Source organism: Ahaetulla prasina, chromosome 1, assembly GCF_028640845.1.
Source record: "Ahaetulla prasina isolate Xishuangbanna chromosome 1, ASM2864084v1, whole genome shotgun sequence".
NCBI lineage: Eukaryota > Metazoa > Chordata > Lepidosauria > Squamata > Colubridae > Ahaetulla > Ahaetulla prasina.
The window spans coordinates 28,689,175-28,716,483 of record NC_080539.1 but is presented as its reverse complement, the minus strand read 5'-3'; the positions used below and the strand labels follow the sequence as shown (position 1 = coordinate 28,716,483).

The 27,309-nt window shown below is 39.7% G+C and overlaps 1 protein-coding gene across 1 annotated transcript in view; it reads left to right on the top strand.

Moving 5' to 3' along the window:
* PITPNM3 (PITPNM family member 3) overlaps nucleotides 1-27,309 on the top strand; it is a 188,635-nt gene that overhangs the window by 67,339 nt on the left and 93,987 nt on the right. Inside the window, exons 2-3 of the mRNA XM_058164597.1 lie at nucleotides 10,336-10,422; nucleotides 26,134-26,241. Of these exons, the coding sequence (XP_058020580.1) occupies nucleotides 10,336-10,422; nucleotides 26,134-26,241 (195 nt within the window). The remainder of the gene's footprint in view (nucleotides 1-10,335; nucleotides 10,423-26,133; nucleotides 26,242-27,309) is intronic.

The window sequence follows — 27,309 nt, the reverse complement described above, 5'->3', positions numbered from 1 at the left end:
CACTTATATCAACTTCGTGATGTCATACCAATAATTCATGCAATAATGATGCACATATTGCCATTTTAATGTCATTGTTACTTGTTACAGATGTTGCTGGACTGTAATTATAGACTAATGAAAATGAGAACTAAAAAGATATGACACCAAAGGAAAAAGTGAAGTGTTGAGAAAACTAAAACAGAGATAAATTAGGCACCAGTTCAGAGTGATCTAAGAGCCCAGTTTAGCTCAAAACATCAGTACTGAGAGAAGATGGCAGGTCCCTTTCTTTTCCTGTACTTATTCACAGGCTGTGGGTATAGGTTAGGTCACCCTGGCCTAGCTGTCTGAGGCAACATCAAGAGGAAATAGCATTTCTTAACAAATCGATGCAATTTTGAAATGGAAAAAGAAAAATCCTAACCTAAGCGAAGAGGAAAAAATATATTTGGCCATGAACTTCTGCTTTGGGCCTCTTGTATCAGCAAAACATTGTCCGAGCATTTGGGCTGAGAGACCTTAGGACAGGGCTGTCAAACTCAGGGCCCACAGGCCAGATGCATCACTCATTGGACGTGCCCACAGTTGGTTTAGCGAAGGGGGAAAAAGTCGTGACGCCGTGATGACGTGAGTTTGACACCTCTAATTTAGGATATGTCATAAGTCCTTTTCTTAGTGCCATTTCACATCAATCTACTTGAAGTATTACAGTACCATTCTGTCAGTGTCTTTGATGTTCTGTTGTTGGATTTCATTGAGAAAGGTATATTTCATGGAATGGGGAAGAGAAAGGGTAGCACACACTCGATTTTCATCCATCCATCAATGGATCAAGAGCTCTTGAGAGATTGCATCCAGGTTTTCCAGAAAATATATAATGGGAAGAGGACATTTGGCTTGTTTACAGTGGTCTTTTGTTTATTTGCATCCAAACCATCACAGTTAAAATAAAGCATGCTATACAACATAAAATATAAAATACAAGATTAAAATATGTATAAGTCAAACAAATCTTCCTCAGAAACTAGCAATGTTAATTGTATTGTGCTGCAAAGAATCCTCACTGATCGGGGCACAAAGGATAGGCATACATATGTGTTGTTGTCTACATGTTTACAGTATAAGAAAAGGGCAGATGCAAAGAATCCTCACTGATCGGGGCACAAAGGATAGGCATACATATGTGTTGTTGTCTACATGTTTACAGTATAAGAAAAGGGCAGATGCAAAGAATCCTCACTGATCGGGGCACAAAGGATAGGCATACATATGTGTTGTTGTCTACATGTTTACAGTATAAGAAAAGGGCAGATGCAAAGAATCCTCACTGATCGGGGCACAAAGGATAGGCATACATATGTGTTGTTGTCTACATGTTTACAGTATAAGAAAAGGGCAGATGCAAAGAATCCTCACTGATCGGGGCACAAAGGATAGGCATACATATGTGTTGTTGTCTACATGTTTACAGTATAAGAAAAGGGCAGATGCAAAGAATCCTCACTGATCGGGGCACAAAGGATAGGCATACATATGTGTTGTTGTCTACATGTTTACAGTATAAGAAAAGGGCAGATGCAAAGAATCCTCACTGATCGGGGCACAAAGGATAGGCATACATATGTGTTGTTGTCTACATGTTTACAGTATAAGAAAAGGGCAGATGCAAAGAATCCTCACTGATCGGGGCACAAAGGATAGGCATACATATGTGTTGTTGTCTACATGTTTACAGTATAAGAAAAGGGCAGATGCAAAGAATCCTCACTGATCGGGGCACAAAGGATAGGCATACATATGTGTTGTTGTCTACATGTTTACAGTATAAGAAAAGGGCAGATGCAAAGAATCCTCACTGATCGGGGCACAAAGGATAGGCATACATATGTGTTGTTGTCTACATGTTTACAGTATAAGAAAAGGGCAGATGCAAAGAATCGAAAGCAGGAGGGCTGGCATTTGTTTGTAAGATGATTTTAACTCCTGACAGAGAAGTTATTTGAAGAGTGGAGATGAAGAAAGATGGCGTTTGTGTTTTGAAAGTGAAAGCTAAGGAAATGCTAATTACAATTGCTGGCGTGGAACCTCTAAGAAGAAAATAACAAGATTTTTTTTTTCCAAATGGAATTCTTTTTAAAAATCTATTTTTTTTATTATAATCTTTTTCTTACAGTGTTTAAGAAGAAAAATTTATTGGGTTTTTTTCTTTTATTCCCCCTTTTTTTTTCTTCTTCTTGATATTACTTAGTTTAAAAATGGCTTTTAAGCAAAGAGATTTAACCACTTCTAAATTATTGGAAATATCTTCACTTCAGGTATGGAAATTGAGAGAGGATATTAAAGAAAGTCTAAGGAATTTTTTACAGGAGCTTATGGAGGCTCATCTTTCAGAAATAGATCAAAAATTTAATGAAATGGAGAAAGAAATACTGGATTTTAAAGATTTGGTGGAAGAGCAGAGTAAGGAGATGAAAAAATTAAAGGAATCAATTACTCCATTATTGTTATCTAGTACACAGACAGAAGAAAGACTGAATGAATTTAACCAAATTAATTTAGATTTGCAAAGGAAAATAGATGAAGTTCAAATTAATTTGAATTTAGAAAATAAAATAGATGATATTCAGGTTAAGGCTGATAAGGCAGAGGAAGAAAGGGTTATATTACAATATAAATTAATGGAATATGCTATAAGGGTAAGGGGTTTAAGAGAATCTAAAGAGGAAAATTTGAAAGAGATTTTTATTCAGGCCTTTGCGCAGATAGAGAATGGAACCAGAAGATTTTGAAGTTAATATTGAAAAAATTTATCGTGTTAATTCCTGGTGGGCAAGGCAGAAGTGTTTACCGAGAGATGTGGTTATTTATTTTACAAATAAGAGGATTAGGTATGGAATTTTGCGAGCATTTTATAAAAATAAATTTCAAATATTAGGACAAGATATAATAATGATGAAGGAAATTCCTCCTAAAATGTTAAGAAGAAAAGAATTTGCCTTTCTGGTGGATGAGCTTAAGAAACATCAGATATATTTTAGATGGGAGGTTCCAGCAGGTTTAACACTGAATTATAAAGGAAGAAAGTATTTTCTCAATACAATTTGTAAAGCACGAGATTTTATACTAATGTATTAAAGATTGGGAATTCTTTGTTAACAGATGTTAAGTTGAATGGTGAATAGATGGTTGAAAATGTGTAAGATAGAAGAAGGGAGGAGAATGTTTAACTTTATTACATATGATTATGGTTAATTTTGTAAATGATTTATTGTGGATATAAATGTGTAATTTTAGGGTACTATATGATATATTAAAGGTATAAAGGAATAGGAAGATGGAATATTGTTTAATTTTGGAGGATAGATAGTAAAATTTAGGAATTTGGATTAAAATATTATATTTAAGAGATGGATGTAATGTTAATTAGAATGTAATTGTTATAATAGATATATTTTGGATAAGTTATAGGTGTAATTTTAATAATGTTATTTGATATAAGTAAGGTAAAGTGAAGATTTTAATTACTACAATTGATACTTTGGATATTTGTAATATTATTTGTTGTATATATAAATGTTAAAGATGTGAAAAGATGGACTATTGCTTACCCCTGAAGGTTGGACAGAAAAATTAAAGAGACTAAGTTGGAAATATGAACTATTTTTGAGAGACTGCTAAGGAAGAAAGACATTTTAGAAGAACCCTTGGTGAATATTGGAAGATGGAAGCGTTGTTTTGATATTGATTGATGAAGGTTGGATATTAAAAACTACGTACTTTATTCAAGAATAAACACTAACTCAATCGGAAACTTCTGAGAACTCTAGGAGTGGAATGGTCTGATATATAATGGAGTGGAAGAAAAGTATCTTCTTTGTCTTTGGAAGGGGAGTGGAGGTTTTAAGTAATGGCTCATACCCAACATTCCCCAGTCGTACCAACAATGAGTACAATGACTTAACACAAATAGATTTCACAGAAGATAATGTTGAAAAGGCCCTTCGCAAACTGAAACCATCTCTATCTATTGGACCTGATGGACTATGTGCATACATCTTAAAAAAGCTTTCACGACCATCTCCTTCCCAAACTTGGTCATCCCTGTCTTCAAGAAAGGAGACCCCAGCCTAGTTGAAAATTACAGACCAATCTCTTTATGCTGCATCACCTGCAAAGTAATGGAATCAATCATCAACCAATCCATTACCCTCCACCTAGAAACAAACAACCTACTTTCTAATAAACAATTTGGTTTCAGAAAAAATTTATCCTATAATTTACAACTTCTTCACTGCAGAAACATATGGACTACAAATCTTGATCAGAGCAAAGCAATAGATGTAATTTACATAGACTTCTGTAAAGCTTTTGACTCAGTGGTACATGACAAACTTCTCCTAAAACTAAAATTCTATGGTATCTCCGGACCACTCCACAATTGGATAACAGCGCTCCTGTCAAACAGACAAGTGGTCAAAATAGGCAGTGCCCTATCAAATCCTGTTCCTGTCAAACAGACAACAAGTGGTCAAAATAGGCAGTGCCCTATCAAATCCTGTTCCTGTCAAACAGACAACAAGTGGTCAAAATAGGCAGTGCCCTATCAAATCCTGTTCCTGTCAAACAGACAACAAGTGGTCAAAATAGGCAGTGCCCTATCAAATCCTGTTCCTGTCAAACAGACAACAAGTGGTCAAAATAGGCAGTGCCCTATCAAATCCTGTTCCTGTCAATAGCGGTATTCCCCAAGGCAGCGTTCTTGGACCAACACTCTTCATATTATACATTAATGATCTCTGGAACCATAATAAAAGCAATTGTGTTCTCTTCGCTGATGATGTTAAACAATACAGCTACCCTTCAAAAAGACCTTGACTTTGTGTTGGAATGGTCTGATATATAATGGAGTGGAAGAAAAGTATCTTCTTTGTCTTTGGAAGGAGTGGAGGTTTTAAGGAATGACTATGGATTATGATTTGTGCTAGATTTTAATTTGTTGTTAGTTTTATACCCTGTACTCGGTTCTCGGAAGTCCTGGGGGTGGGGAGGAAGGGAAGGAGGGAGGGGCAGAAAATGGATTGATAGTTAATGTACAAAGATGATTGAAGATGTATAATTAATGTAAGATCGGACCTGCCTGGTTACTACTTTAGAATGAAGGAAAGAAGGAGTAGAAGAGAAGGCGGAAAGAGAAGAGGAGGAGGAGGAAAGGAAGGAAGAGGGAAGAGGGAGAAGAAAGGAGTAGGGAGGAAGAGGAGAGGATGTAGATAAGAGAGGGGAGGATGGCTATGGAAAGTACAGAGCCCCTGACTAAGACATTGCACATGCGAACATGTTAACCTCACTACTAACATGGGCTACCTCTTGCCCATATCCTCTCATCTTCCTGGGTGACCTCAATCTACCTCTTATTAACTGGATAATAAACAAATGTACAATTGAACACATCCACACTACCCTGTACAATGCTGTTACAAATCTAGGTCTTGATCAACTAGTAACTAACAATACAAGACACAACAACTGCCTTGACCTCATCTTCTGCAACAACTCAAACTCAATTTGTGGACTACAAATAAAAGAACCCTTTTCCAACAGTGACCACAGCATGATAGACTTTTGTCTCAATATACGCCCTGACAAAAATCTTCATAATAACAGTATTCCAAAGTACAATTTCAAAAAAACCAACTATGACCTTATAAACACAGACCTCTCATATCTTGACTGGCAAAATCTATTCTCAACCTGTATCACTGCTGAAGACCACTATAGAGTTTTCCTACTTGAAGTCAATAGAGTCATTAAACTATATGTACCACAAACCACCACCAAAATCAGGAAAAACAAATTACCCATATCAATAAAAAAGCTCCAATCCCAAAAAAAAAAATCCCTCTGGAGAAGAAACAAAACTGGCTATGTAACCAACTTCAGAAACTGCTACAAAAATATATGCAACCAAATAAAAATTGAATGCACCAATTACCACATCAAACAAGAAGAAGACCTTCTGCGCACAAAATCCAATCGTGCTTTTTATAATTTTGTGAACAACAAACTTAAAGACTCGAGATCCATCCCTAAAAGGATTTAACGGCAAAGAATATAATGATGAAACAGTTAAAGCAAACCTCTTTAACACATTCTTCGGCTCAGTCTTTGTTAACAGTAATGACTCATACCCATCATTCCCCAGTCGTACCAACAATGAGTACAATACTTAACACAAATAGATTTAACAGAAGATAATGTTGAAAAGGCCCTTCGCAAACTGAAACCATCTCTATTTATTGGACCTGATGGTCTATGTGCATACTTCTTAAAAAAGCTTTCCACTAATTTAGCAGAACCCCTAAGCATGATCTTTGAAAAAGCTTTCACGACCATCTCCCTTCCCAAACTTGGTCATCCCTGTCTTCAAAAAAGGAGACCCCAGCCTAGTTGAAATTTACAGACCAATCTCTTTATGCTGCATCACCTGCAAAGTAATGGAATCAATCATCAACTAATCCATTACCCTCCACCTAGAAACAAACAACCTACTCTCTAATAAAAAATTTGGTTTCAGAAAAAAATTATCCTGTAATTTACAACTTCTACAGTGTAAAAACATATGGACTACAAATCTTGATCAGGGCAAAGCAATAGATGAAATTTACATAGACTTCTGTAAAGCTTTTGACTCTGTGGTACATGACAAACTTCTCCTAAAACTAAAATCCTATGGCATCTCCGGACCCCTCCACAATTGGATAACAGCGTTCCTGTCAAACAGACAACAAGTGGTCAAAATAGGCAGTGCCCTATCAAATCCTGTTCCTGTCAATAGCGGTATTCCCAAGGCAGCGTTCTTGGACCAACACTCTTCATATTATACATTAATGATCTCTGTGACCATATTATAAGCAATTGTGTTCTCTTCACTGACGATGTTAAACAATACAGCTACCCTTCAAAAAGACCTTGACTTTGTGTTGGAATGGTCAAAAACTTGGCAACTCCAAATCTCAACCAACAAATGCTCTGTGTTACACATTGGAAAAAAGAATCTGAACACTAAATACAAGCTCGATGGACATTACCTTATAGATGACCCCCACCCCATTAAAGACCTTGGAGTTTTCATATCAAATGATCTAAGTGCCAAAGCCCACTGCAACTACCTCACAAAAAAGGCTTTAAGAGTTGTAAACTTAATTTTGTGTAGCTTCTTCTCCAGAAACACTACACTACTAAACAGAGCATATAAAACATTTGCTAGACCAATTCTTGAATACAGCTTGCCTGTCTGGAACCCATACCTCATTTTGGACATTAATGCAATTGAGCGTGTCCAGAAATATTTTACAAGAAGAGTTCTCCACTCCTCTGATTACAACAAAATACCTTATGCCACCAGACTTGAAAACCTGGGTTTAGAAAATTTAGAACTCCGCCGCCTTCGACATGACCTGAGCTTAACTCATAGAACCATCTGTTACAACGTCCTTCCTGTTGAAGACTACTTCAGCTTCAATCACAACGATACACGAGCACACAATAGATTTAAGCTTAATGTGAACCGCTCCAATCTTGATTGCAGAAAATATGACTTCAGTAACAGAGTTGTTCATGCCTGGAATGCACTACCAGACTCTGTGGTCTCTTCCCAAAATCCCCAAAGCTTTAACCAAAAACTATGTACTATTGACCTCACCCCATTCCTAAGAGGTCTGTAAGGGGCATGCATAAGAGCACAAGCATGCCTACTGTTCCTGTCCTAATGTTCCCTTTGATTGTATCCAATTTCATATAGTTATTACATACTTATGATTATATATAGAATAGAATAGAATAGAATAGAGTAGAATAGAATAGAATAGAATAGAATTTATTGGCCAAGTGTGATTGGACACACTTGTTTTGGTGCATATGCTCTCAGTGTACATAAAAGAAAAAGAAAAAAAAATACTTTCATCAAGGTACAACATTTACAACACAAATGATGGTCATAGGGTACAATTTAACCCTTAACGATAGCAACAAAAAGTTACAGTCATACAGTCATAAGTGGAAAGAGATTGGTGATGGAAACAATGAAAAGATTAATCGTAGTATAGATTTAGTAAATAGTTTGACAGTGTTGAGGGAATTATTTGTTCAGCAGAGTGATGGCCTTCGGGGAAAAACTATTCTTGTGTCTAGTTGTTCTGGTGTGCAGTGCTCTATAGCGTCATTTTGAGGGTAGGAGTTGAAACAGTTTATGTCCAGGATGTGAGGGATCTGTAAATATTTTCATGGCCCTCTTCTTGATTCGTGCAGTATACAGGTCTTCAATGGAAGGCAGGTTGGTAGCAATTATTTTTTCTGCAGTTCTAATTATCCTCTGAAGTCTGTGTCTTTCTTGTTGGGTTGCAGAACTGAACCAGACAGTTATAGAGGTGCAAATGACAGACTCAATAATTCCTCTGTAGAACTGGATCAGTAGCTCCTTGGGCAGTTTCAGCTTTCTGAATTGGAGCAGAAAGAACATTCTTTGTTGTCCTTTTTTAATGATGTTTTTGATGTTAGCTGTCCATTTTAGATCTTGCAATATGATAGAACCTAGAAATTTGAAGGTTTCTACTGTTGATACTAGGGACACGGTGGCTCAGGGGCTAGGACGTTGAGCTTGTCGATCGAAAGTTTGGCAGTTTGGCGGTTCAAACGGGGTAAGTAAGTAAGTAAGAATGGGGTAAGTAATGGGGTGAGCTCCCGTTACTTATCCCAGCTTCTGCCAACCTAGCAGTTTTGAAAGCACGTAAAAATGCAAGTAGAAAAAATAGGGACCACCTTTGGTGGGAAGATAACAGCGTTCCGTGCACCTTTGGCGTTGAGTCATGCCGGCCACATGACCATGGAGACGTCTTTGGACAGCGCTGGCTCTTCGGCTTTAAACGGAGATGAGTACTGCCCCCTAGAGTCGGCAACGACTAGCACGTATGTGCGAGGGGAACCTTTACCTTTACCTTACTGTTGATACTGTGTTGTCAAGTATTGTGAGAGGTGGAAGTATGGAAGAGTTTCTCCTAAAGTCTACCACCATTTCTACAGTTTTGAGTGTGTTCAGTTCCAGATTGTTTCGGTCGCACCACAAGGCTAGTCGTTCGACCTCACTTCTATATGCGGATTCATCATTGTCTCGAATGAGACCAGTCACTGTTGTGTCATCTGCGAACTTCAGTAGTTTAACAGATGGATCGTTGGAGATGCAGTCATTGGTATACAGAGAGAAGAGAAGTGGGGAGAGCACACAGCCTTGGGGGGGCCCTGTGCTAATTGTACAGGTATCTGATGTGATCCTGCTTAGCTTCACCTGCTGCTTCCTGTTTGTTAGGAAGCTTGTGATCCACTTATATACGCTTATATATGCTTATATACCGTATACCGTATAGTTATTTCATGCTTATGCTTATATATACTGTTGTGACAAATAAATAAAATAAATAAATAAAATATGTCAGTGTTTGAGGTTCCTTCAGAATGCTATGTGTCTGAGAAGCAAATCTGTAATGTAGCATCGCATCCTAAATCTGCAAGTGATCTGGGCAGTCCCTTATCTAAACAATGGAGGTATGTCAGCCAGTATGATGATTTCCCAAGGCTAAAGTTAAAGCATATTGGACTTGCCCTCAATTTAAGTGCTATCATCTGAATTAAATACAATCTGATAGGGTCAAATCCTAAGGCTTCTGCCAGCAAGGGAAAATGAACAGCTTTTCCTTTCTGTAGCTACCAATGGTAGGGTAATAAAATAGGTCAGCTCCACTTTTCCCCCTGTTCCAGGTTGGATCATTCAGAGTTTCTCTTAACTTGCCCCCTCCAAATCCCTCTTGATGTTTAATGTCCTTTATCTCTGGTGTCATCGGATTTCTGGTTACAAAGGCACAATGGCAATGAAAAAGTTCCCAAACATAAAAGTCTTTATTTGATGCTCCACAAAGAGATCCTCAAAATCCCATGACTACTGCCAAGGTCCTTACAATTATTTAGTTACTTAAGAAATTGTTATATCTATTCATTTATTAATTGGTTATGTCTGCATCAAAATTGCATAGGAGAAAGAAGCATGTTTTTACATTAAATGATAAGGTTATTACAGTCAGGGAAAATATGATTTGACAGCAGCAGTTTTTTAAAATATGTATACCACTATGTATGTATGTATGTATTTGAATTTATTAGCCACCTCAGTAGACTCACATATGCTTAATAATATATATTTTAAAGTTGCTGTCCGAATGATGGAAGGTTTTAAACATACAGAATGTTTGATTGGACTCCATCTCATAATCCTCTCTTTGCTAATATTGCATTTCTCCCCTTTTTCAGTTGGATTGCACCAGTTTAGCTCCCAGTGGCTGATGGAAGGCATCGACTCAGTGGAAAGCTCTGATGATGAATTCTTCGATGCGCGAGGTTTGTAATCCTTCTTCGTTGGTTCTGAGCTGTCAAGTTTTCAGGGAGTTTAACAAGCACAGTCTGTGTGCAAAATTTACATTTATGTTTAGCTTTCTTAAAATGAAAAAGTCTAGTTTTATTCTCCTTTTAGGGCTTTATTTAAAACTATTCCTGTAGACTGGCTTTGCAGAAAAGAATTTGTAATGTACTTGGAGAATCTCTCCACTGAGGGTAATTTATGGCTAATTTGTTTGGTTTTTTTTAAGAAGGGGAAAGGAAGGTGCTATAGCCATTGGTGATCTGAAATTGAGTAATTGGGGTTTTTCATTTTGGAGAGGATTGTCTATCTGCATGGAATATGTGAATATTTGTATCTAAAGTTAAAATACGCTGGACGTGTTGCTCCAATTAAGAGCAAGATAATGCAGATTTTTTGTCATATTGTATACACATTTCTTGAAAGACGTTAGGTAAATTTTTGCTTGTTGCTTGTTATGGCTTTCCTTCCTTGATCTATTTGCTCAGGGACTGAGATTTGATGTTGTGCCAAAACTAGACTGTGGACTCTGGATGGCTCACATACCATAGTTTAGGTTAGCTAAAAATAAAGTGAGGAGAAAATTACAATCCATCCTTCTCTGCAATTTTGTTTTTGCTTGACAGAGAGAAACAAAAACGCCCTTTTCAAAGCAGGCATAAACTCTTAGATCAAAGCCCTGCTCTGGAACTTCTCAACTTACTCAAAAAGTATGCCACTGTTTTGTTAGTGGAGGGCTTTTTTGGACATTTAACAAATTTTTTTGCTTCCATTTTCTGCCATATATGTAAAGGGTCCTATTGCTTAAAACCTAGTATTTTGGAAGGCTTTGGGATGACAGACAATGCCAGGTTACATCATTTATCAAAAGTTTTCTGTATATCTCTTTAAATTAACTTTTCTGCTGCTTGCATTAATTTAAGTGGAACTTGTGAGGGAATTTATTACTATATGGTCATCTGTGTATGAATAAAGGTAGCATTTTGTTTTGGTTGGACTATTGAGTGATCTTAGTGAAGGCATGGCATGGAAAAAAGATTTTCCCCCCTCAGATTTGTCTCTGGATCTTAGAAATTGCCAAATTAATTGCTTGCTCAAATATTGTGACTTTGAACTCATTTTGGAACCTTGCAGACTTTATAACAGCAAAAACTGTACCCAAAGATAATGGATATCTGCAGCCACAACAACTTTTATGGATTGTTTTCTTTCATTTATCTGCTTTAGGACCTATTTATTTCCTGACTTCTTGCATGTAAATGGCATGGTCCAATTAAACTGAGGTGCACTTAATCATTCTGATTAATTTTGGATTCTTTAAATTTAACAGCAGATATGTTCTCTCCTTAATTAAGGTGGCGTTAGAGAATCTACGGGCTTTAATCCATTGCAGAGATGAAAAGCTCACAATAAACTAAAATCATGAGCCAGCAGTGTGTGGCAGCAGCCAAAAAAGCTAATATAATTGGTTGTATAAACAGGGGCATAGAATCAAAATCACATGAACTATTGGTACCACTTTATAAATCTTTAGCAAGACCACCCCTGGAATACTGCATCCAGTTTTGGTTATCACATTACAAAAAAGATGTTGAGACTTTGGAAAAAGTGCAGAGAAGAACAACTAGGATGATTAAAGACCTGGAGACAAAAACATATGAAGAAGCATTGCAGGAATTGGGTATGGCCAGTCTAGAGAAAAGAAGGACTAGGGTGACATTTGTTTGTTTGTTTTCAAACTTTTTGCTTTAAGATTTCTTGTATTTATTTTATTTCACCCCACTTTTTATTAGTTATAATATAAAAAGAAAGTACAAAAGCAAATCATAGGAAAAGTAGGGGAGGGAAAAGAGAAGAGAAAAGTGTAGAGAAGAAGAAGAGAAAGAAAGAAAGGGCATTGACTTCCGACTCTCTTTGGTGGAATAACAAATAACACTGAACCTCAATTTTTTATCTTTATATAATAGTATAAACTAGCCATTTCTATAACAACCAATCTATCTAATCGGTAAAACCCAAAATCAAAATTTCATTTTTTCCCTACCTCAAGCACAAAGCCCAGAAGTGGTTTCCAAGTAGAAAAAAAAGCACTTGCATTTTTTTTTCTTTTATCAAAGCAGTCAATTGAGCCATCTCTGCTAATTCCATCAGCTTTTGCTACCATTCATCCACTTGTAGGGAGTAGAGTGTCTCTGGTCCTTTATTTTTGACTTAACTCCCAGAGTCCCTCAGCCAGCAAAGCTGGCTGAGGAACTCTGGGAGTTGAAGTCCAAAAGTCTTAAAGGGACCAAGTTTGGACACCCCTGGAGTAAAGCATCCTTCCATTTTTGTGCATAAAATAATTTTGTTGCAGTCAACATATATAACATCAAAGTTCCAAGGGGTGACATGATAGTATTCCAGTATTTGAGAGGCTGCCACAAAGAAGAGGGGATCAACTTATTTTCCAAAACACCAGAAGGCAAGACAAGAAACAATGGATGGAAATTAATCAAGGAGAGAAGCAACCTGGAATTAAGCAGAAACTTCCCAACAGTGAGGACAATTAACTGGTGGAACAGTTTGCCTTCAGAAGTTGTGGGTGCTTCATCACTAGAAGTTTTTAAGAAAGGATTGGACAGCCAGCTGTCTGAAATGGTATACCGTATATACTCGAATATAAGCCGATCCAAGTATAAGCCGAGGTCCCCAATTTTACCCCAAAAACTGGGGTAAACTGGGGACTCGAGTATAAGCCGAGGGTGGGAAATGAGGCACCTACCGGTTGGGGAAACCCTCCCTCCCTCAGCTGAGAAGGCTGGCGGCTCCCCCGCCCCGCCCTCTCACTGCACCGGCAGGGCTTCCGTCCGGTAAAATGTGAAAAAAAGGGAAAAAAAAAACTCGAGTATAAGCCGTATATACTCGAGTATAAGCCGAGGGGCTTAAAAAAAAAAAAACTGAGTATAAGTCAGAGAGAGTATAAGGACGTTTTTCAGCACAAAAAATGTGCTGAAAAACTCGGCTTATACTCGAGTATATACGGTAAGTCTCTTGCTTGAGCAGGGGGTTTGGGCTAAAAGACCTATAAGGTCCCTTCCAACTCTATTCTGATTGATAGGCTGCAAATATTGATGACCGATAATAATACAGATCTAGTTTCAACCTCAAATATATTGGCACTCTTGTCTTTACTCTTTGGAAGTAGGAGTGGAAAAATGATTTGCCAAAGCTTTTCTATTTTTCTTTTTTTAAACATCTTTTTGTGACTTCATGTATTTTCTGATCATTGTTCTCTTCTTTGATACCACTGCTGAAAAAATGGGCAGCTGCTATTTTTGGGGTTGCTCAGCTAGATCTGTCATTTAAAGCATGAATGGTATGTGTCCTCAGACATACGTTTTAACAGAGACAGAGATTCTCCATAGCAACCACAGGTACATAGTGACAGGACCAAAGTCAATATTCTTATATTCAAAGACTCTTTTTAAAAAAAACAGTATTGGTAAAACCTGGGTTGGTCTAGATTCTCAATGATTTAATGCTCTAATATATATGTGCTATCTATTAAAGCACTAAATCTATGAGAATCTAGAGCATTAAATCTGCAACTCACAGCAGAAACAAAATGCACAAACAGAGAACGCTTACAGCATTAGATTAAAATCTTCAATAGGGAAGACACAATAAGAAGCCTTCTTTTTCCTCCTGATAAATGTACTTCTTGAAAATTATAATGTGAACTTTAAAGGAAGCTGCCATAGGAACAAGCAGGAGCTTCACTTAAAGTGCAAATGTCATATTTTGAGTAAACATGCATGTTTTTTTTTTTAAAAAAAATCCAGTTTATCTTAGTGTCTACATTATTAGGCGGAAAAAACCTCTAGGACATAGCACTGCTATTTCTCTGTAGCAAATGCATATATAAAATGAGTAAATTGAATGTAGTACTTAAGAAAATTATGTAGTAAAAAGCAAGATTTTTTATTTATTAAACGAAATAAACTCTGGGCCAAGAATGAAAGTGGATTGAATATGAAAGAGAAGTAAGTTGTGATAAAGAGAGAATGTATGAGGATCAAATTATTACAATATATGAAATATCTGAAAGAAAATTGAATGGATTTAGATGAGAGGAGAGAAAATAATTGATGAAATTGACATGATTCTGAAAAAAAAAAGATCAGTATATGATGTGGTACATGGTGAATAGTAGGATGATTTGCAAAGATAGAAAGGTGTCTTGCAGTGTACAGTAGAATAATGTTGATGTAAACTAGTTTTCTCATGTTTCCTTTTCTTTTTCTTCTCTCATCCCTAATTTCTTTGTCTCAGTATTTTTTACTCCTTTTTATGTGGATAATGTTGTTTTCCACCAAAGGGAATAGTGTAATAGATGAGTATGTAGTAAATGCACATCTTCTAAATTAGTTTTGTGGTTTCATCGTATCTTGATAACAACTGACATACGCTATATTGTTTACAAATGTTCTTAATAGAGATCGTATTGCTTCTTTTATTTAAAAAGTATATACTTTTAAAAATAAATTTCCTAATGTTGACATTTAAAAATCAAAGCTATCACAGTTTCATATTTTGTACCAATTTCAAAAGGATATCTGATGGCAAAGGATCTTTGCAGAATTGAGCACTTATGGTTCATGGGTACAGTGAAGCTAGAGTTAAATTATCTTTACAAAATGACTTGGTCTTGCCAAAACAGTAGTTACATATGGCTGTATTTTTTTTATAGTGATGTCAGTATATGCATAGATTTTGAGTAGATAGAGAATATAAGGTATGAAATTTAGGACAGCAAAAAAAATTGCACAATTTTATACAATTTGTAAATCAATTTACTGGAGCACAGTTGAAGACAGACAGTTGCTTTCATGCTAAGTCTCTCTCAAAAACCATCAGTGGTTATTGGTTGTAATGATCCTGTGGTACTCCCAAAGCCTAAGACATGAACATGTTGGAAGATACGAGATTTTCAGGAGACTACTGGGATTTTTAGAACCATCTACTTAACCCTTGTGAGAAGAGAGATTCTAGTTTAAAGGGGATTGGGCAAGTTGGTATCCTACAAATATTTTGAGCAACAATCCCTTTAATTGCTGTCTATTGATCATACGGACTGAGGTTTATAGGAATTGAAATTATCTGAAGGGCACCCAGTTGATTACTCCAAGAGGATCTATCTTGACCTGATCTTCAGGGCTGTTCATATAGTGATGAAATGTCTGGAAGCAGGGGTGGGCTGCTGGTGGTTCATAGGGGTTCGGGAGAACCTCTAGCTAAGATTCTGTGCAGTTCAGAGAACCCCCAAATCCCACTCCAGTCTGGTCCCGCCCACCCCTCCACTCCCAGGAGTCCCCACACAGCCTGTTTTGTATGCAGGTAAGTGCAGGGTGCACACGGAGGCTTTGGGAGGGCAAAAGTACGGGCCTACCGGAAGTTTGGGAAGGTCGGAAATGGGCCCGTTTCTAGCCTCCAGAGAGCCTCTGGAGCCTGTGGAGGCCATTTTTGCTCTCCCGGAGGCTCAAGGAAAATCTCCGGAATCCGGGGAGGGCAAAAACGCCCCCCCACCATGGTGCAGGAGGCCGACTAGGCCATGCCCACCATGGCCACGCTCACCCAGCAACCGGGCAGAGAACCCCTTGCTAAAATTTTTGAAGCCCACCCTGCCTGGAAGGGAGAATCAATCCCAGTAAATTGTAAATTATTGAAGCATGGTACACAGGAATTTTATAAACATGTTTCCTCACTGAATGAGTGAATTGACAGCAGATGGCTCCCCTGGATTTGATTTCAGTTTGATATATTTTATACACAACAAATGGCAGTGTGCTTGATAAACGGAAAGGCTTTGTTTAGGAACTCGATGTAAATACCTTCTTTTCAGCATTTTTCTTCCCTTGGGTATTCTAAAAGAAAAGAAGGGAGCCTTGCAGGTTCCTCTCTACACTGTGCTTTATACTGTTGAGGATTTAAAGAAGGGCAGACTTATAGTCAGGTCTCATGAAATTGGAATTCCTAAGTTGAACAAAACCAGGTTCCACGTTTGAAATGGGTGCCATATTTAGTTGCAGATCAGATGATTTGCTCTGGATAGTTCACATCTTTATCAACAAAAATGTTCAAGCTTCTACCTGATTTCAGGGAGCAGTAGAAGCAGTCAACCACTATTTATCACCTGTGACAGGCTTAATGGGAAAAAATAAACTGCAGCTTAATCCAAACAAAAAAAAATACTTTTGATGGATGAGTAATTTGACTCAGGTATAATTATCCAGCCTGTCATGGATGAGGCTGCGGTCCTATTGGAAGTTTATGTTAACAATTTGGGAATGCAAATTGGTTCTCCTGGGTGACAAAAACGGTGAAAACAAAGCTTTTTCCAGCTTTTGTTGGGCCTCTATTAATAACTAATAAATCCAGATCTTGCCTCCATCTATGCTTTAGTTGTTTGCAGAGTAGAACATAGAATAATAGAGTTGGAAGGGACCTTGGAGGTCTTCTAGTCCAACCACTATATTATTGTACTATAATCATACTACAGCTTGTAAAAATGGCCTTGTCCGAACAAGCTTCCAGAAACTTCCACAAATGCAAATAATTACAGGATACTGTCTAGGCACATAGACCTGACTATCTCACAACAGTTTTGTTGTCTGTAAATTTGTTTCACTTTTTTCTGTGCTCAACTCAAATGATTAACATCTAAAGCTTCCATAATGTATGGTCTACTCTAGACAACTCAAAGGGGATCCATCTTCTCTTCTCCCATCATTATCTAGATCTCTGCTTCTTGTCTTACAACTTAGGCTACATTCCTGTGATCCAAGTCAGATTAAAAATGTATGCATTTGTACAACATGTTGTTGGCTTTGGAAGCCATACTAGGCCGGAGGCTTCCGCGCTGCCACTTTCCCATGTGTGGGAAAGTAGGACGGGGGATTTGGTAGAAGGGGCCATTAGACATAATAACATTCTTCCTGCTGGTCAAGGTCAGGCCAAGACTGCATCTGGACTAGGAGTGGCTGGAGTGATGTCTTGCGATGGAACGGTTGATGATTGGAGCATGTGATCGGAAGAGGGATCAAGGAGGTGGTGATTTTGGAGTTTGTCTTACTGAGGAAAAACCCGGATCCCGAGATTCGGAGTTTCCCCAGTTGTGCCAGTTTACCTGTGCTAGTAAGAGAACTTTGAAAGATGTTTGCTTCGGAGTCTTTTCTGCAGGAGGGGGTTTTCTGGAACGCTGACACATGCACTTAATTGCTGGTAACTTCAATTAGCTCCATTGGGAGATGTATGTGGACCTGGCTTAGAATCTGAGGTACAAGCAGCCTGTTTGGTTATTTGGCAGTGCAATAAATTCTACAAATCCAGAAAAATGATTTAATTTGGTAAGCATATTTAGTATGCTGGGTGAATGTAGACGCTATGAATTATAGTGCAGGGGTCTCTAACCTTGGAAACTTTAAGACTCGTGGACTTCAACTCCCAGAATTCCTCAGCCAGCTTTGCTGTCTGAGGAATTCTGGGAGTTGAAGTCCACGAGTCTTAAAGTTTCCAAGGTTGGAGATCCCTGTTATAGTGGACAGCTTCCGTCAGTGCTAAATAGTTGGTTGCAAAATGATTATTTAGAATTTTCTTTGGATGAGTATTTTCCTGATTTGTTTTCTTTTTTTTTTCTTTTTCAACTTTAGTCTCTAGAAATTATTGCTAGTACTGCTTATGCAAGTTAGGATTATATTTCTCTTATTATTAGAATAAGGCTTATGCAAATGAGTTTTAAATATGTTAATGTATCTGAATTCTTCTGGAAATAAGATGGGATGTAAAGTATTTAAAACAAACAAATTGGTGAGGAGGTTATTGTTTGTAACTCCACACCATTTTACAGGGGGCGATGGCTCAGTGGTTAAAGACACTGAGCTTATCACCTGGAAGCCTCACAGCCCAGGTTCATGACCTGAGTGCTGTGCAATGAGGTGAACTCCCATTGCTTCTCACTTAGGAGGGAAGGTAACAGCTTTCCGTACACCTCAGCATATAGTCATGCTGGTCATATGAGCATGGAAATGTCTTCGGACAATGCTGGCTCCTCAGCTAAGAAATGGAAATGAGCACCACCCTTAGAGTCTGAATCGACTGGATAGAGAAAACATTTATCTTTACCATTTTATTGGAGTCCATAAATAGTAATTATGTATTTTCAATTTGCTTGGGTTTGTCCTGAAGATGGTGGGACATGTAGCCCATGCCATCCATTTGCCTAAATTCAACACCTTCCCGGTTAAAGTGTACATATGTGGGAATTCCTATTTTCCAGGTAGTAGCCATTGAACTCTCTCTATATTTATTTATTTTTATTTATTTTTATTTATTTTTATTTGTCACAACAATATATATAAGCATCACACAAAAAGATTATATAGTATATAAATATATGTATATATATGAGGGAATATTAGGAGGTATAAGCATATATATATATAAGAAGAAAAAAAGAAAAACAATAGGACAGGAACAGTAGGCACGTTTGTGCTCTTATGCACGCCCCTTATGGTTCTCTTAGGAATGGGGTGAGGTCAATAGTAGAAAGTTTTTGGTTAAAGCTTTTGGGATTATGGGAAGAGATCACAGAGTCAGGTAAAGTGTTCCAAGCACTGATGATTCTGTTACAGAAGTCATATTTTCTGCAATCTAGATTAAAGCGGTTAACATTAAGTTTAAATCTATTGGTTGCTCTTGTATTATTGCAATTAAAGCTGAAGTAGTCTTTAACAGGAAGGACATTACAATAGATGATTCTATGAGTTAAACTTAGGTCTTGTCGAAGGCGACTATTTTGTAGCAACGGAACTCCTTATAAGCATTTGGACTTGCTTTAGTAAATTGTTTCACTGCTTGGAGTCATTGCATCAATAATCCAAACCCTTTAGGGATAGACAATTTACCTTTGCCTTCTATAAGAACACAGCAAGTGCTAATGAGTCTTAGTTGCTGAAGGCTGCTATGCAGTCTAGTCCCCTGATATGTCATTAGTTAAGCTAGATGGCAACTGTACTTAGCCCAGCCTCTCCCACTGAAGTGGGGGACAGCCAAGTCTAGGTAATGAAAAGAGAGATGATAAATAATATGTGAGGTCATATTGTGAGTGGGAAGCAATTGCTGGCAACAGCTAGGGTAACACTTTTAGTATCAGGAGATCAGCAAGGATGGTGCTGTGTCATTCAAAAATGGCACCCATATAAATGTTCACTATTCACTTGGGATATCTACCCTTTAAGTATTATCATTGTGCTCTGCCTAGAATTTGATATACTGATAACTACTGGAAATAAAGAGGTGATTCAAATTTTAGGCCTCCTTTATTTCTACAGGCAGGCATATTATATGGGGAATATGTCCTTGCAAAGCCCTCTGGAAAACCTGGGTATTTTCCACTTAGGCTGATTTTGCTTTCTGTTGATTGTCAATGAAGTAATCCTGCCTCTGCTTTCTAGGCCATCACTGAAATTACATGGTTGTGGTTTTTTTCTCTTTGCAGAGGAGGTGGCGAAGGAAGAATGCCATCCTTCTGGGGATGAGTCAGTGGAATTCCAATGACTTGGTGGAGCAGATCGAGACAATTGGAAAGCTGGATGAAAATCAAGGTACAATTTTGGTTTAATCTGTGTCCAAATGAATAAGTGCTATCTGGTTTTTATTATGAGTGCGGCAAAATTTGGGACTGATATATAGCAATAGCACTTAGACTTATATACCGCTCCATAGTGCTTTTACAGCCCTCTCTAAGCAGTTTACAGAGTCAGTATATTGCCAACAACAATCTGGGTCCTCATTTTACCGACCTCGGAAGGATGGAAGGTTGAGGAAGGTTGACTTGAACTGCCAAACTGCTGGCAATCAGCAGTCAGCAGAAGTAACCTGCAGTACTGCACTCTAACCAGTGTTGCCTGGCGACGCCCAGGGAAGGGCCTCTCTGTGGGGCTCCCACCTCTGGAACGAACTACCCCAGGACTTCGTCAACTTCCGGACCTCCGAACCTTCCGTCATGAGCTTAAAACACACTTATTCATTCGCAGGACCGGATTAGATTTTAAATTTATGGGTTTTAAATGGTTTTTTTTAATATTGTTTTAAACATTTTAACATTTTTAAACATTTGGCCTTTTAGAATAAGTTTTTAATTGTTATTTTACTTTGTATTTATGTGTTTTATTTGCCTGTGAACCGCCCTGAGTCCTTCGGGAGATAGGGGTATATAAATACGATTAATAAATAAATAAATAAATAAATAACCACTCGCCACCCGAAGTGAAAATGATGATTTAAACAGACTTTTGTGGGAGGAGACGGGAGCAAAGGGACCCTACAGGAAAAGGGATCCCATATAAAATATAGGTTGGTATTTAAAATGATCAGATACAATTAATGTATAGTTGCAAGAGTTATTACAGTATCTTAAGTTTCTCCCATGTTCTTGCTGTTTGTTGAAAGCACACAAATGGGGGCTTTCTTGAGTCAATCTTGAGCGGTCAGGATCAAATGCCCAAAACTTTTCGCAGCCTCGCCCCTAATTCCTCTAGGTTTTCAGCTGATACCAGTACATCGTCAAAGTATGGTACCACCCCTGGTAGGCCCTGCAATAGCCGCTCCATCAGGTTCTGAAATAACCCTGGAGCTACACTGACCCCAAACTGTAATCGGGTACACTTAAACGCCCCTCTGTGAGTCACAATTGTCTGCGCTTCGGCTGTGTTGCTGTCTACGGGCAGCTGTTGATAGGCTTGTGCCAGGTCTAGCTTGGCAAAAACTTGCCCATGCCCCATTGAGTGCAGTAAGTGCTGTACCACCGGAACGGGGTAAGCACTCTTTTGCAACGCTTTGTTCAGCGTTGCCTTGTAGTCAGCGCAAATCCGGACCGATCCGTCCGGTTTGACTGGGGTGACTATGGGGGTCTCCCACTTAGCATGGTCAACTGGCACTAGAATTCCCTGGTTTACTAGTTTGTCCAGTTCCCTGTCAATCCTGGGCTTTAGGGCGAACGGGACCCTCCTAGCCTTTAGACGGATAGGGGCAACTTGGGGGTCTAAATTAAAGGATATAGGGGTCCCCTTGTACTTGCCCAGGCAGTCTTTGAAAACGTCCCCAAACTCCTTCGTGAGTGTGTCTTTGAGGTCGACTTCGTTTCTGAAGATTCCAGTCACTCCCATGCCCAATGCTCGGAACCAGTCCAGTCCCAACAAGCTTGGCAGGGTCCCATCGACGATGGTGATGGGCAGAGTTTTCTTGTAGTGTCCATACTCGACGTGGACGGACGTTACCCCTCGAACAGGGATGCGATTCCCCTGGTAGTCCTGTACTTTTAGTCTTTGTGGTTGCAGCTTGCGCTTTGCGATGGCGGGTAAGGCTCTCACGAGGTTGTCCCAGGACATAATCGTGATCGATGAGCCGGTGTCCACCTCCAGTCGGCACGGCACCCCCTCAATCTTTGCTTTTGTGAAGATTTTCTTTTCTATGCGTGTTGATGCGTGACCCACTTTCACGACAGTTTGGTTTGATTTCGCGCCTTTTTTAAACTGACCACTCGCGGGCCGCTTCGTCGTTCCCGCGCTCTGATTGGTCGGTTTGAATTTTTGGCGGGAAGGTTGGGGAGCTCGACAGACCTGTGCTAGGTGCCCCTTCCTTTCGCATCGCCGACATGTTGCATCTTTAAATCTGCATTGTTGTCGTTGGTGTTGCCCTCCGCAACTCGCGCAGTCGCCCCGGTCGTCTTTCTCCGGCCTCCCGGTGTGGAAGACTCCTTCCTCGTCCTCCCCCTCCGATTCGGCCTGGACCTCTTCACTGTGGACCGGGGTTGATTTCGCACCAGCCGTTGGTGTGACCTGCTTTTGTAAGGTCTCTGCCGCTTGGGTGGACATCTCGTGAGCCCTGGCTTCGTCCAGGGCGTTTGCCAGCGTTAGGTTGCTTTTAGCCAGCAGCCGCCTCCGCAAACGGATGTCCCTGACCCCGCGGATGAGTTGCTCCAGCAATGCCTCGTCCAAGTCTCGATACTCGCAATGTTTTGAGGCTTTTCTTAGGGCGGCCATGTATGCACTAATGGACTCGCCTTCTTGCTGTCTGCGCTCCCCGAATTCAAACCGTTGCACATACTTGGATGGCATCGGTGCGAAATGCTTTCAGCATAGTTTGCAGAGTTTGCCACGGTACCGACTGTACGGCGTTGGCTCAGCCAGGGATTCTGCGGTGTCAAAACTTCTGGACCGCAGTGGCTCAAAAATAGGCTCGTTCCTGTTGTCGGAAACCCCTTGAAGTTCGTTTGCTTCGAGGAAGCACTCGAAGCGAGCCATGTATGACCCCCATTTCTCCTTGGCTGGGTCGAATGGCGCTGGCGGTGTGTAGCCGGACATCGCTGCTTTCCGCCCTTGTTTTGCTGGGTTCGCGTCTTCCTGGTGAGTTCAGCTCTTTTCCTGGCGCTCTTAGCCTCGAGATCCCACCTTCGTCGCCAGTGTTAGATTCGGGCAATAACGAGGCAGGAGACCAGGATAGTGACAACAGCTCTTTACTATATGGTGAACCCAGCAACCCGGGCTGGGAAAAACCTCTCCTTAAATACAGTTCAGCCGGAGGCTTCAACCAATCAGCAACGTGCTTGTTTCCCGCCAAAATATTTAAAGATACATTACAAGTATTTTCCTGATTTGTTTTCTTTTTTTTTTCTTTTTTATTTATTTATTTATTTATTTATTGTTTATATTTATATACCGCCCTATCTCCCAAAGGACTCAGGGCGGTTTACAGGCATTTAAAAGCAAGAAATACAATAAATACAATTCTAAAAACAATTAAAAAACTTATTCAAAAGCCTTAATTAAAAATATAAAAATTAAAACCCAAGATAAAACCCATAAACTAAAAACTAACTCAGTCCTGCGCAATTAAATAGATATGTTTTAAGCTCATGCGGAAGGTCCGAAGGTCCGAAGCCTGAGGAAGTCCAGGGACGAGTTCATTCCAGAGGGTGGGAGCCCCCACAGAGAAGGCCCTTCCCCTGGGCGTCGCCAGACGACATTGCCTCGCTGACGGCACCCTGAGGAGTCCCTCTCTGTGAGAGCGCACGGGTCGGTGAGAGGTATTCGGTAGCAGCAGGCGGTCCCGTAGATAACCCGGCCCTATGCCATGGAGCGCTTTAAAGGTGGTCACCAAAACCTTGAAGCGCACCCGGAAGGCCACAGGCAGCCAGTGCAGTCTGCGCAGGATGGGTGTTATACGGGAGCCACGAGGGGCTCCCTCTATCACCCGCGCAGCCGCATTCTGGACTAACTGCAGCCTCCGGATGCCCTTCAAGGGGAGCCCCATGTAGAGAGCATTGCAGTAATCCAGGCGAGACGTCACGAGTGCGTGGGTGACTGTGCACAGGGCATCCCGGTCCAGAAAGGGGCGCAACTGGCGCACCAGGCGAACCTGGTAAAACGCTCTCCTGGAGACGGCCGTCAAATGATCTTCCAAAGACAGCCGTTCATCCAGGAGGACGCCTAAGTTGCGCACCCCCTCCATCGGGGCCAATGACTCGCCACCGATGGTCAGCCATGATTTAGCTGACTGTACCGGGATGCCGGCATCCACAGCCACTCTGTCTTGGAGGGATTGAGCTTGAGCCTGTTTCTCCCCATCCAGACCCGTACAGCCTCCAGACACCGGGACAGCACTTCGATAGCTTCGTTGGGGTGGTCCGGCGTGGAAAGGTACAGCTGGGTGTCATCCGCATACAGCTGATACCTCACGCCGAAACCACTGATGATCTCACCCAGCGGCTTCATGTAGATGTTAAACAGAAGGGGCGACTTTAGTCTCTAGAAATTATTGCTAGTACTGCTTACGCAAGTTAGGATTATATTTCTCTTATTATTAGAATAAGGCTTATGCAAATGAGTTTTAAATATGTTAATGTATCTGAATTCTTCTGGAAATAAGATGGGATGTAAAGTATTTAAAACAAACAAATTGGTGAGGAGGTTATTGTTTGTAACTCCATACCATTTTACAGGGGGCGATTGCTCAGTGGTTAAAGACACTGAGCTTGTCACCTGGAAGCCTCACAGCCCAGGTTCATGACCTGAGTGCTGTGCAATGAGGTGAACTCCCATTGCTTCTCACTTAGGAGGGAAGGTAACAGCTTTCCGTGCACCTCAGCATATAGTCATGCTGGTCATATGAGCATGGAAATGTCTTCGGACAATGCTGGCTCCTCAGCTAAGAAATGGAAATGAGCACCACCCTTAGAGTCTGAATCGACTGGATAGAGAAAACATTTATCTTTACCATTTTATTGGAGTCCATAAATAGTAATTATGTATTTTCAATTTGCTTGGGTTTATCCTGAAGATGGTGGGACATGTAGCCCATGCCATCCATTTGCCTAAATTCAACACCTTCCCGGTTAAAGTGCACATATGTGGGAATTCCTATTTTCCAGGTAGTAGCCATTGAACTCTCTCTATATTTATTTATTTTTATTTATTTTTATTTATTTTTATTTGTCACAACAATATATATAAGCATCACACAAAAAGATTATATAGTATATAAATATATGTATATATATGAGGGAATATTAGGAGGTATAAGCATATATATATATAAGAAGAAAAAAAGAAAAACAATAGGACAGGAACAGTAGGCACGTTTGTGCTCTTATACACGCCCCTTATGGTTCTCTTAGGAATGGGGTGAGGTCAATAGTAGAAAGTTTTTGGTTAAAGCTTTTGGGATTATGGGAAGAGATCACAGAGTCAGGTAAAGTGTTCCAAGCACTGATGATTCTGTTACAGAAGTCATATTTTCTGCAATCTAGATTAAAGCGGTTAACATTAAGTTTAAATCTATTGGTTGCTCTTGTATTATTGCAATTAAAGCTGAAGTAGTCTTTAACAGGAAGGACATTACAATAGATGATTCTATGAGTTAAACTTAGGTCTTGTCGAAGGCGACTATTTTGTAGCAACGGAACTCCTTATAAGCATTTGGACTTGCTTTAGTAAATTGTTTCACTGCTTGGAGTCATTGCATCAATAATCCAAACCCTTTAGGGATAGACAATTTACCTTTGCCTTCTATAAGAACACAGCAAGTGCTAATGAGTCTTAGTTGCTGAAGGCTGCTATGCAGTCTAGTCCCCTGATATGTCATTAGTTAAGCTAGATGGCAACTGTACTTAGCCCAGCCTCTCCCACTGAAGTGGGGGACAGCCAAGTCTAGGTAATGAAAAGAGAGATGATAAATAATATGTGAGGTCATATTGTGAGTGGGAAGCAATTGCTGGCAACAGCTAGGGTAACACTTTTAGTATCAGGAGATCAGCAAGGATGGTGCTGTGTCATTCAAAAATGGCACCCATATAAATGTTCACTATTCACTTGGGATATCTACCCTTTAAGTATTATCATTGTGCTCTGCCTAGAATTTGATATACTGATAACTACTGGAAATAAAAGAGGTGATTCAAATTTTAGGCCTCCTTTATTTCTACAGGCAGGCATATTATATGGGGAATATGTCCTTGCAAAGCCCTCTGGAAAACCTGGGTATTTTCCACTTAGGCTGATTTTGCTTTCTGTTGATTGTCAATGAAGTAATCCTGCCTCTGCTTTCTAGGCCATCACTGAAATTACATGGTTGTGTTTTTTTTTTCTCTTTTGCAGAGGAGGTGGCCGAAGGGAAGAATGCCATCCTTCTGGGGATGAGTCAGTGGAATTCCAATGACTTGGTGGAGCAGATCGAGACAATTGGAAAGCTGGATGAAAATCAAGGTACAATTTTGGTTTAATCTGTGTCCAAATGAATAAGTGCTATCTGGTTTTTATTATGAGTGCGGCAAAATTTGGGACTGATATATAGCAATAGCACTTAGACTTATATACCGCTCCATAGTGCTTTTACAGCCCTCTCTAAGCAGTTTACAGAGTCAGTATATTGCCAACAACAATCTGGGTCCTCATTTTACCGACCTCGGAAGGATGGAAGGTTGAGGAAGGTTGACTTGAACTGCCAAACTGCTGGCAATCAGCAGAAGTAACCTGCAGTACTGCACTCTAACCAGTGTCGTCTGGCGACGCCCAGGGGAAGGGCCTTCTCTGTGGGGGCTCCCACCCTCTGGAACGAACTACCCCCAGGACTTCGTCAACTTCCGGACCTCCGAACCTTCCGTCGCGAGCTTAAAACACACTTATTCATTCGCGCAGGACCGGATTAGATTTTAAATTTATGGGTTTTAAATGGGTTTTTTTTTAATATTGTTTTTAAACATTTTAACATTTTTAAACATTTGGCCTTTTAGAATAAGTTTTTTAATTGTTATTTTACTTTGTATTTATGTGTTTTTATTTGCCTGTGAACCGCCCTGAGTCCTTCGGGAGATAGGGCGGTATATAAATACGATTAATAAATAAATAAATAAATAAATAACCACTGCGCCACCCCGTGGAAGTGAAAATGATGATTTAAACAGACTTTTTTGTGGGAGGAGACGGGAGCAAAGGGACCCTACAGGAAAAGGGATCCCATATAAAATATAGGTTGGTATTTAAAATGATCAGATACAATTAATGTATAGTTGCAAGAGTTATTACAGTATCTTAAGTTTCTCCCATGTTCTTGCTGTTTGTTGAAAGCACACAAATGGGGCTTTCTTGAGTCAATCTTGAGCCGGTCAGGATCAAACTCCTGGCAGTGAGCAGTGAGTTAGCCTGCAGTACTGCATTCTAACCAGTGGTGAAATCCATTCTTTTTACTACCAGTTCTGTGGGTGTGGCTTGATGGGCGTGGTGTGGCTTGGTGGTCATGGCAGGGGAAGGATACTGCAAAATCCCCATTCCGTC